This window comes from Oncorhynchus nerka, linkage group LG7, assembly GCF_034236695.1.
Source record: "Oncorhynchus nerka isolate Pitt River linkage group LG7, Oner_Uvic_2.0, whole genome shotgun sequence".
Taxonomy (NCBI): domain Eukaryota; kingdom Metazoa; phylum Chordata; class Actinopteri; order Salmoniformes; family Salmonidae; genus Oncorhynchus; species Oncorhynchus nerka.
The window spans coordinates 70,972,058-70,984,459 of record NC_088402.1 but is presented as its reverse complement, the minus strand read 5'-3'; the positions used below and the strand labels follow the sequence as shown (position 1 = coordinate 70,984,459).

At 38.4% G+C, this 12,402-nt stretch overlaps 2 protein-coding genes across 6 annotated transcripts in view; one reads left to right on the top strand and one right to left on the bottom strand.

Annotated features, from left to right (window-relative positions):
- Window positions 1-11,354, top strand: part of LOC115132303 (synaptotagmin-2-like) — a 94,970-nt gene extending 83,616 nt beyond the window's left edge. For all 4 annotated transcript variants that reach the window (XM_029664806.2, XM_029664803.2, XM_029664810.2 and 1 more), the window contains 3 exons: window positions 3,830-3,947; window positions 4,603-4,736; window positions 5,446-11,354. In XM_029664806.2, the coding sequence (XP_029520666.1) occupies window positions 3,830-3,947; window positions 4,603-4,736; window positions 5,446-5,661 (468 nt within the window). In that variant the 3' untranslated portion in view covers window positions 5,662-11,354. The remainder of the gene's footprint in view (window positions 1-3,829; window positions 3,948-4,602; window positions 4,737-5,445) is intronic.
- A 227-nt stretch (window positions 11,355-11,581) lies between these two features.
- LOC115132302 (protein phosphatase 1 regulatory subunit 12B-like) overlaps window positions 11,582-12,402 on the bottom strand; it is a 40,354-nt gene continuing 39,533 nt past the window's right edge. For both annotated transcript variants that reach the window (XM_029664796.2, XM_029664799.2), the window contains one exon: window positions 11,582-12,402. This exon is cut by the window's right edge and continues 406 nt beyond it. The gene's annotated coding sequence lies outside the window, so the exon portion shown is untranslated.

The following is a 12,402-nucleotide window of genomic DNA, read 5'->3' as shown; positions in this document are numbered from 1 at the left end:
AGTGTGAATGGTTCCCTATATTTAGGGGTTGCTTAGTGTAAATGGTTCCCTATATTTAGGTGTTGCTTAGTGTGAATGTTTCCCTATATTTAGATGTTGCTTAGTGCGAATGGTTCCCTATATTTAGTGTTGCTTAGTGCGAATGGTTCCCTATATTTAGATGTTGCTTAGTGTGAATGGTTCCCTATATTTAGTGTTGCTTCGTGCGAATGGTTCCCTATATTTAGTGTTGCTTCGTGTGAATGGTTCCCTATATTTGGTGTTGCTTAGTGTGATTGGTTCCCTATATTTAGGTGTTGCTTCGTGTGAATGGTTCCCTATATTTAGGTGTTGCTTAGTGTGAATGGTTCCCTATATTTAGGAGTTGCTTAGTGTGAATGGTTCCTTATATTTAGATGTTGCTTAGTGTGAATGGTTCCCTATATTTAGTGTTGCATAGTGTGAATGGTTCCATATATTTAGGTGTTGCTTAGTGTGAATGGTTCCTTATATTTAGGAGTTGCTTAGTGTGAATGGTTCCCTATATTTAGGTGTTGCTTAGTGTGAATGGTTCCTTATATTTAGGAGTTGCTTAGTGTGAATGGTTCCCTATATTTAGGTGTTGCTTAGTGTGAATGGTTCCTTATATTTAGTGTTGCTTAGTGTGAATGGTTCCCTATATTTAGGTGTTGCTTAGTGTGAATGGTTCCTTATATTTAGTGTTGCTTAGTGTGAATGGTTCCCTATATTTAGGTGTTGCTTAGTGTGAATGGTTCCTTATATTTAGGAGTTGCTTAGTGTGAATGGTTCCTTATATTTAGATGTTGCTTAGTGTGAATGGTTCCCTATATTTAGTGTTGCATAGTGTGAATGGTTCCATATATTTAGGTGTTGCTTAGTGTGAATGGTTCCCTATATTTAGTGTTGCTTCGTGTGAATGGTTCCCTATATTTAGTGTTGCTTCGTGTGAATGGTTCCCTATATTTAGTGTTGCTTCGTGTGAATGGTTCCCTATATTTAGTGTTGCTTAGTGTGAATGATTCCCTATATTTGGTGTTCCTTAGTGTGAATGGTTCCCTATATTTAGGTGTTGCTTAGTGCGAATGGTTCCCTATATTTGGTGTTGCTTAGTGTGAATGGTTCCCTATATTTAGGTGTTGCTTAGTGTGAATGGTTCCCTATATGTAGGTGTTGCTTAGTGTGAATGGTTCCCTATATTTGGTGTTGCTTCGTGTGAATGGTTCCCTATATTTGGTGTTGCTTCGTGCGAATGGTTCCCTATATTTTGTGTTGCTTAGTGTGAATGGTTCCCTATATTTAGTGTTGCTTAGTGTGAATGGTTCCCTATATTTAGTGTTGCTTCGTGTGAATGGTTCCCTATATTTAGTGTTGCTTAGTGTGAATGGTTCCCTATATTTAGTGTTGCTTAGTGTGAATGGTTCCCTATATTTAGGGGTTGCTTAGTGTGAATGTTTCCCTATATTTAGATGTTGCTTAGTGTGAATGGTTCCCTATATTTGGTGTTGCTTCGTGTGAATGGTTCCCCATATTTAGTGTTGCTTAGTGTGAATGGTTCCCTATATTTAGGGGTTGCTTAGTGTGAATGGTTCCCTATATTTCGGTGTTGCTTAGTGTGAATGTTTCCCTATATTTAGATGTTGCTTAGTGTGAATGGTTCCCTATATTTAGTGTTGCTTAGTGTGAATGTTTCCATATATTTAGATGTTGCTTAGTGTGAATGTTTCCCTATATTTAGTGTTGCTTAGTGTGAATGTTTCCCTATATTTAGATGTTGCTTAGTGTGAATGTTTCCCTATATTTAGATGTTGCTTAGTGTGAATGTTTCCCTATATTTAGTGTTGCTTAGTGTGAATGTTTCCCTATATTTAGAAGTTGCTTAGTGTGAATGGTTCCCTATATTTAGTGTTGCTTCGTGCGAATGGTTCCCTATATTTGGTGTTGCTTAGAGTGAATGGTTCCCTATATTTAGTGTTGCATAGTGTGAATGGTTCCCTATATTTAGTGTTGCTTAGTGTGAATGGTTCCCTATCTTTAGTGTTGCTTCGTGTGAATGGTTCATCATATTTAGTGTTGCTTAGTGTGAATGGTTCCCTATATTTAGGTGTTGCTTAGTGTGAATGTTTCCCTATATTTAGATGTTGCTTAGTGTGAATGGTTCCCTATATTTAGTGTTGCTTCGTGCGAATGGTTCCCTATATTTGGTGTTGCTTAGTGTGAATGGTTCCCTATCTTTAGTGTTGCTTCGTGCGAATGGTTCCCTATATTTGGTGTTGCTTAGTGTGAATGGTTCCCTATATTTGGTGTTGCTTCGTGTGAATGGTTCCCTATATTTAGTGTTGCTTAGTGTGAATGGTTCCCTATATTTAGGGGTTGCTTAGTGTGAATGGTTCCCTATATTTAGGTGTTGCTTAGTGTGAATGTTTCCCTATATTTAGATGTTGCTTAGTGTGAATGGTTCCCTATATTTGGTGTTGCTTCGTGTGAATGGTTCCCTATATTTAGTGTTGCATAGTGTGAATGGTTCCCTATATTTAGTGTTGCTTAGTGTGAATGGTTCCCTATCTTTAGTGTTGCTTCGTGTGAATGGTTCCCCATATTTAGTGTTGCTTAGTGTGAATGGTTCCCTATATTTAGGGGTTGCTTAGTGTGAATGGTTCCCTATATTTCGGTGTTGCTTCGTGTGAATGTTTCCCTATATTTAGATGTTGCTTAGTGTGAATGTTTCCCTATATTTAGTGTTGCTTAGTGTGAATGTTTCCATATATTTAGATGTTGCTTAGTGTGAATGTTTCCCTATATTTAGTGTTGCTTAGTGTGAATGTTTCCCTATATTTAGATGTTGCTTAGTGTGAATGTTTCCCTATATTTAGATGTTGCTTAGTGTGAATGGTTCCCTATCTTTAGTGTTGCTTCGTGTGAATGGTTCCCCATATTTAGTGTTGCTTAGTGTGAATGGTTCCCTATATTTAGGGGTTGCTTAGTGTGAATGGTTCCCTATATTTCGGTGTTGCTTAGTGTGAATGTTTCCCTATATTTAGATGTTGCTTAGTTTGAATGGTTCCCTATATTTAGTGTTGCTTAGTGTGAATGGTTCCCTATCTTTAGTGTTGCTTAGTGTGAATGGTTCCCTATATTTAGGTGTTGCTTAGTGTGAATGTTTCCCTATATTTAGATGTTGCTTAGTGTGAATGGTTCCCTATATTTAGAAGTTGCTTAGTGTGAATGGTTCCCTATATTTAGTGTTGCTTCGTGTGAATGGTTCCCTATATTTAGATGTTCCTTCGTGTGAATGGTTCCCTATATTTTGGTGTTGCTTAGTGTGAATGGTTCCCTATATTTGGTGTTGCTTAGTGTGAATGGTTCCCTATATTTAGTGATACTTAGTGTGAATGGTTCCCTATATTTAGTGATACTTAGTGTGAATGGTTTCCTATATCTAGGTGTCGCTTAGTGTGAATGGTTCCCTATATGTCAATGTCGCTTAGTGTGAATGGTTCCCTATATTTGGTGTTGCTTAGTGTGAATGTTTCCCTATATTTAGTGTTGCATAGTGTGAATGGTTCCATATATTTAGGAGTTGCTTAGTGTGAATGGTTCCATGTATTTAGGAGTTGCTTAGTGTGAATGGTTCCCTATATTTAGGAGTTGCTTAGTGTGAATGGTTCCCTATAGTTAGGTGTTGCTTAGTGTGAATGGTTCCCTATATTTAGGAGTTGCTTAGTGCGAATGGAAGACATGCACACAATGAGGATGAACATTGAGGAGGAATATTATTAGATTGAATAGGTTTTGTTCTCCTCTTTACCTTCTTCTCCCATCCCACACGCAGCAAGAGAAGCTGGGAGATATCTGCATCTCTCTGCGCTATGTGCCCACTGCTGGGAAACTTACCATCTGTATCCTGGAGGCCAAGAACCTCAAGAAGATGGACGTGGGAGGACTGTCAGGTAAAATATGGAAACATAATGATCACTGTGAATAAAACAATTGAACAGATGAACAGTGGAGTTTAAGCCACGCATACAGTATCTCCCATATCCTGGTTCAATGTCCCCTTGGTCAAGGTCGAGGCAATCCCTCTATTCACACAGTACGACACCCAAATCTATATTCCAAAATCTATATTAATACAGCTATTTCAGAGTGTTTCTTTGTGCATTATTATGTGGTAAAGGCTAGATTATATAACATGAAATAGGATCCAGTAAAACCTTGTGAACCGACCGTATGATTTTGATCTGTATGGTGAGCTGCTGTAGGCTACATTGCAAGCAGCCAATCTCCGGGGCCATTCAGTTTGCGCTCACGTGCTGACTCTGATGTTCCCACGACTCTTCACTCCCTTCAGCTAAACTGCACTGCAACCATCTGCTGGCAGTTTACTGCATTGCAACCACTGCTGGGTTCCTTTTGTTACTGGAGCCCTGATGGTAATGAAGTATTGTGTTTTAATGATTGAACTCTGCTGAAACAATGTGACAGAGGCAATAAGATACATCTATTAAACGACATAAAGCCATGTTTGTTAATAATCCCAATAGTGAGTCTGATACCAGGCTTGTTTTAATACCTGGCTGTGTGTATCAATCCCTCTGTGTGCAGATCCCTATGTGAAGATCAACTTGATGCAGAACGGCAAGCGTCTGAAGAAGAAGAAGACCACGGTGAAGAAGAACACTCTGAATCCATACTACAACGAGTCCTTCAGCTTTGAGATTCCTATTGAGCAGATGCAGGTAGTGTACAGCTATGAACAAAGCACTCAAAAAGACCTACCTACCTACCTACCTACCCACCCACCTACCTACCTACCCACCTACCTACCTACCTACCCACCTACCTACCTACCTACCCACCCACGCACCTACCTACCCACCTACCTACCTACCTACCCACCCACCTACCTACCTACCCACCCACCCACCTACCCACCCACCCCACCCTACCTACCTACCCACCCACCCACCTACCTACCTACCCACCTACCTACCTACCTACCTACCCACCCACCTACCTACCTACCCACCCACCCACCTACCTACCTACCTACCCACCCACGCACCTACCTACCCACCTACCTACCTACCTACCCACCCACCTACCTACCTACCCACCCACCCACCTACCTACCTACCTACCTACCCACCTACATACCTACCTACCTACCTACCTTCCCACCCACCCACCTACCTACCTAACCACCTACCTACCTACCTACCTACCTACCTGACCGCAGCACAGCCATGCTAAAACCAGAATGAATTATGCCCCTTGTGTATCATTGAATTAGATGACAGTAATGCAAGAGTGTACAGCTGAAAGGGGACAAAGTACCAAAGGCATACATACTGTACACCATGGAATTACAATTCAATTGGGCAATTATATTCCGTAATATCTTTCTAAATGTCAATAATATAACACTTGCTTTTTCTCATTCCCTAGAAAATCCAAGCTGTGGTCACAGTGCTGGATTATGACAAGATCGGTAAAAACGACGCAATCGGGAAGATCTGGGTGGGCAGCAAGGCGACTGGCACCCAGCTGAAGCACTGGTCCGACATGCTGGCCAACCCTCGCCGCCCCATCGCCCAGTGGCATCCACTGCAGCCCGAGGAGGAGATTGATGCTTCGCTGGCAGCCCTGAACGCCAAGAAGTAAACCTCCTCTACCCACTAACACCCATACCCAAACATACCCATCCTCCTCACCCCTGGTCCTACACATCTCCCAATAATACATTCCAAACCAACACACCAACCAATTCTACACCCTATACCACAAAAGATACCTACCTATATCCCAATAGACATGATCAAAAAATAATAAAAAATAAAACATTCATTCCACAAGGAGACAGTCACAAGATCACTCAATTGATGTTTGTATTGGGGTTGCAGTTAGTTACATTGTGTCATGAGGATAGGAGCCTAGAGTGTGAAAACAGCGGTCCAATGTGATGGAGGATTAGGGAAGTAAAACCACACATTCACTCATTTTGTACCTTTTCATCTCCTCCCCTTAGAAACACCATTGCTTCAATTCTGCTTAATACTTAAAATGCTTTATACTGCCATGTAATAGAGGAAAAACACAAGCAGGTTAATTCCTTGGGTGTATTGTTGCACCATGCTCCACACCTGCCAGTTACTTACTTACTACATACTAGATACAATTAGTTTGAACTACATTCCTAGAGTTGGGTAAAGAGTAGAGATAGACAATATCCAGTTACCCCACACTGTTAACACACTGCCTTTTTGATCATTAGCTCATCTGCTCACCCATATTCTCAGGTACACTGAGAGAACTGAAACTTCATGCCTTTTTTTCTAAACGGGTTGTTATTCAAAATGCTCCGCAACATGATCAGAGAATAATGTTTTTGATGATTTTAACATCTCAGTCTGGTGCTGGATTGGTTTATTTTTCCATAATCTAAGACTAGTCTAAATTTATCACTGAAATGGCAACAGGAGAGTCTCTCGAGTGTCTCTCAATAACACCGTTTGTGGCTGTCAGTCAACAGAGTAGAGATGTGAAATATGTTTAGGATAAAGGGACTATGAGCCACTGGAAGTGTCTACTATGGCCTATGTTGGGAAAGCATGCAAGAGAAAGAATATATGTGTGGAAACTCCAAGGACTGAATGGAAGGTCCCATTCAGTCCATGGAGTTTCCACACAGATATTTCTCTCTTGCATGCTTTCCCAACATGGGCCATGATAGACACTTACATGCATGCAAGAGAGAGCATATCTGTGAGAATATCTGTGTGGAGACTCCAAGGACTGAATTAGACCCTGGTTGACACAATGTTGTTTGTCAGGTGTCTATTCTACTATTCTACTGCCTGCAATCTACCACCTTCCCCTCCAATGCCTCTACTATTTAGGATCTATCTCCCTGTTCAGTGCTACTGCCATTAGTCATGGACTCACAACAAGGATTTCACTTATTCAAAGGAATCCCTGTATCCGTCTTACAGTCATAAAGGAGACAAGCCTTCCGAGTAATGAAATAAGCAATTCTCAACTACCAGGGACGCCTTCCAATTAGCTGTGTTGTTTTTTACTCACTCTTTTCTTTTCAACGTCAAACACTTTTATTCCTCAAGCACTTTAAATCAAAATGTTCTGTTCTAATTCTACTCTCCAAAAACCAGAGATTTAACAATTTATTTTATGATGAATCATTTCTGGTAAAAAAACAAGAGTGAATTTATGAGTGAATCATTATTTTTGTAGTTTTTCTTTGATCATTTTAACCTTGTTTTTCTTGTGAATGCACTTTGATTGCTCTGAGACAATTGTTGTTGTTAAGTTTGATTGAAAGGATAAGATCTGGAAGGTTCCCGTTATGTGTATGTTATACACAGATGGCCAAACTGCTGAATCTAATTGCACTATACTGGATATCTCTATGTTACGTGGTTGTAGATTGTTCTTTGATCTATGGAGTTTTTGTGATGAGATGTCCTGAGTTTGAGTCAGGTCACATATTCAAAAGTCTTCTGATTGGGAATAAGACACATTTCAATTAAATGCTGTTCCTCAGATCCTTCGCTGAATAAGTGATTTTACATTTTGACTTTCTCTTGAGATAAATTTGAGTATAAAACTGATCATCTGACTGAATTAAATTGACATTAAAAAAATGTAAAAGTCGTAGCAAAATGCCATTAGACTTTGGAGCCACACTAGTAATGTAATGGGACATGAACTGTCTCTGTGCACCATCTTGTTCCAAACAACAAAATAGTTCAAAGCAATGTATTTCAAGGACGGTAAAAAGTACTTGATTGTGTTTAAGAACAAGCGAAGCAGTTTAATGTTTTAACAGTTTGACAACTTTTATACTTTTGGGAATTACAGTAGTGAATGTTGGTTAATGTATTGCTTTTCTCTATAGGACAACCATATCTTTATGTATATGTCCAGTAGGGGTCAGATTAGTTATGTTTTATATTTCATTTGATTTAGTTTCTTTATGTTCAAAAAGCAACACTAAAGAAAAGACTAAATGCAAGCAATCAAACGACCCATCGGTGAGTAGTTTTGCCTATATACATAGTTCATACAGGTTGATACTGCATGTTTCTACAAAATACTGTACAAAATAGCATGTTTTAGAGATAAAGCAAAAATAATTTGTGTACGTGGGTGTCATTTGTCATTTTAATACTGTAACACAATGCAGGAAAAAAGATACACTGTATATTTTCTAAATGAAACAAATACGGTATGTATTTATTTTCCACAAATGGGTTATTGGAGACAATGTCATAATATATTAGAATAATATGATTCTGTCCATGCCTAAACTTTTAAGCAAGTTTGTCGTCAAGTACTGTGTGTGATTTCATGTAGGATAAAAATGTAGCCGCATGCTTGCTATCTAAATCCTCGTGATTTCATTTGGATGAATTATAATTGATTTCAAATGTATTTATTTATGTATTGTTTCCTTTGAGATGATTTAAGTCTGTTGGTCTTCTTGCCAAACATCAGTGATTGTAGGGGGTCTCCAAGTTCAAGAAATACAACTATTCCAAAGTGGAACTCTTCAATGATCAGTGCCATTGCTGAAACATATCCACCATTTGGTTAAAAAGACTGTAAAAAAAGATCAACCTGATTTTTGGACAAACATGTATTACAAGCCTACTATTTAGGATGCTAATGAGCCCACCAGAACTGAATCCACACATCTCCAAACTAGACATACAGCTTGGAGTCCCCTACTGTACATGAAACATTTTTGGGGGAGTTTTACTTTGCGTTGGTTTAATGACCTGACACCCTTTGCAATTATATATATTTTACAGTGCTAATTACACAAATATATGTGAATGTGTATACAGATAGTTGAATTAGATAACTAAAGCCATAATACTCAAGCACTAGCTCTTTAGAGCTCTGCTGTATAACTAGTTATTGATTTGTAAAAAACAAAAAAACACTTCTTAATCTTCCTAGGTCAGTGTTTGTCATGTACATTCTGTTCAGAACTCTGTACTCATCTAGATTATAGAAGGCAAAATATTGAGCACTGAGAGCAGTTGTGAGTTTAGTATAGTGGATGTGATTTTGTTTTCTACTTTGAAGATGTTAAAGCTGTCTTTATTTGAGCTAATATATTCCAGTGATGTAATTTGTATATGCCTTGTTTTGATAGTATGAATCATGGTTCTTCTTATCTCACAAGATGTTATCGAAAATACCTGAAGAAGTCATCTGGAACATTTACATGATTGAAATGTGAGTGTCAGGCTGGTCTGTTGGTGATCCTTGGGCTGAGTGCAATTCATTTAGGACCCTGACTGCGATGTATGGATCCCTCTATTTTCATCCACAGTGGCTTTACAGACATGACATAATATTGTGATCAAAGATATGGCAGAAATATCTATCTATCTTGTAACAGTGCCAAGTCTCAGCATTATTGTCTGATCAACATATGTTGCATTCATGGTAAACAGTAAAGTTAAGATAAATCATCTACAGTCTAATCTTAGACACTTTGATGGAAACCAGCTGTTTCAAGTCAACAATTCCTCTAATAGCAACACTATTGAAATAATAATCATAGTGTTGTTTGGTGTTTGCAACAATTTTATAATGGGATCATTGATGGTGCTTCTCAATGTCACAATCAATCCTTTTGAACTGTGACCAAACCGATGCACATGGAACTTCAATCCAGTTGACGATTTCAGTGTCTTTCCAAAATACTGCCAGTATATCCATTTATATTTACAATTCCATGAAATCGTCATCAGTAATCTGTTTGAATCTATTTCAGAGCCCAAATATTTCCACTGATGCGGATGCAGGTTAGATTATAAAATAACTGTGATTAAAGGTTCAAATATAGCACATTTTTATTAAAAAGATTTGATTGTTTCAATGCTTTTTACACTGCCACGGTCATTGGACAGTTCCCTATATGGGGAAAACGACTGACAACTGTGTGTTTGTGTATATGTATGTATGTATGTATGTATGTATGTATGTATGTTACAAGAACAAAAAGCATAGGCCCTTTATAAAGTTAGAGGTTGCAGTGCTAAAACACAGTACTACTGCAACTTACCAGACGTATATATCTGCATGCCCAGAATACATAAACCATTCTTAAGTGTACATTTAAGTGTTAATAAAAGTGATTAACAAAGATGTTTTTATTTACAATGGTTTAAAATGTTTATATTATAGGATTACCTATTTTTTTGAAAGCCTAAATTGATATATGTACTTTATGCACAACTGCTTTAGAAACTAACTGCAGGCTATATCTCAGCGGTGAAGGAACAATGGATTGAGAGCACGATGATTCACACACTACGTTCTACTATTCTTTTGTACTACTAGCTGTTTTATTTCTATCAAGCTTTTTAAATGAATTATTCAAGTACTTTATGAAAAAGGTCCATGTGATTTTCAAAGGGATACCCTCCAAACTAGAGCATCATATCAAATCAAATTGGATTTGTCACATGCTTCGTCAACAAAAGGTGTGGACTTACAGGGGAATGTTTTCTTACAGACCCTTCCCAACAATTCAGAGAGAGAGAGAAAGTAGAGAAATAACAGAAAAGTCATACAACTTCCATGTCAATAATGTGTTGTCTCAGTTGGCCTAGGTCACTCACCACCTTACAGTGTGTTCTCCCGTCTCTGTTTGTGTTTCCTCTTTCTACTGTAATAATCACTAGGTTAGTGTTGTGTTTCTATTATATTTAGAATGCAAAACTGCATTAGGACCAATGGAAAAGACAATGATTGAACTTTCCCACCATGAATTCACTGTTTTTCTGTCTTAGCATTAATGTGCTGTTGTTGTGGAACTGGACTCGCTGGGGGCTCCTTTGGATCCAGAATGATACTGATTTTTAGAGGAACGTCGTCCTTCATGTTTACAACATGGATATATATATATACTACCAAAACATGCAGAATAGTACCAACCCTCTCTCTTGAACTCTTCCTTCATTTCTAATTTTCCATACTACAATTGCATTCCAAAATACTTTTTTCTCCTCTCTTTCTCTTCATCCTCTTTAAGCCTCAGAGGACCATGAGATTACGTGTCCTCTGGCTGTGTTTCTTCGTGTCTTAGTGTTGTGGTGTGTGTGTTCATGTCAGTACTTGTGCCTACTGTGGATCGCATGCTTTAGCCCTTGACTGGACACAAAACGTTGCTCCTATACAAACTGCCCACGGCCCGTCAGTGGATGAGCATCGAGGATCCTTGTAAAGTTATCGAGGGAACCAAATAACTCAATACAGATCTATCATAAGTGTTACCAGCTCTGTATGAAACAAATAGGAAATAAAGGCCTTTTAATACGCTTGGACTCATGTATTGTCTGTGCATCATGGCTCTATTCTTTATTCTGTAACCTCTCTACAAGGGGATATTAACTTCAGCATCAGTGTGTTCATTGGTTTTATACCAGTTTTTATCGCGTGATATCTGGAATTTAGAGCTCAGCACTGAACAATTCCTTTGAGAAGCACTTAATGCCAAGTGATAAAGATTTTGGTAGAGTGAGAACACACATAATGACAGTTATCACATATTTAACCATCTACAGTTTATTGAGCAAGTGATCAAACCACAGACATGTACAAGTAGCATTTCAGTTTTTTTCGGTCTCTTATAATTCATACATGGTAAAGTTGTTTCAATGTAAGATACTGTCTTTAAATATAATTACAGTACATGTGTAGACAGATAGCTGTATTGTTCTTTCAGGAAAGGCACATATAGTACACAAAGTGTCTCACGTTAGTGCCTCACGTTATAGCACAGGGCACAACACAGGGCCTCTTTATCACAGGACGTCGGTGGCACCTTAATTGGGGAGGACGGTCTCGTGGTAATGGCTGGAGCAGAATCAGTAGGAATGTTATCAAATACATCAAACACATACACTCCCTTCCAGCCACGAGACCGTCCTCCCCAATTAAGGTGCCACCGACGTCCTGTGATAAAGAGGCCCTGTGTTGTACCCTGTCCTATTGGTAAAAATATGGTTGAGTATAAATATTTGAGGGGAAAAAAATGCATAAATTATATAAAAATATCCAACAAATGTGACATCTGTCTCGCCAGAGACCATGGTACAGTACACCACACTAAAATCAAAGCAGGAAAAGGTTCATGATCAGCTCAGAGAAAATGGTCTGTGATGGAAATTTGGACTTCAATTGAACTATAAACCATAAAGACTAATGATATAAACACCTCATAACAACTGACAATGTGTAATGTTATCAATGTCAACAGTTATACCTATGATTGTTTTTTCTGTGGTTTTTTTCTGCAGTGCACACTGAAGCACAAAATCAACATATGTTTGTGATGTATAGGTAAAATATGTGGATGTGATATTG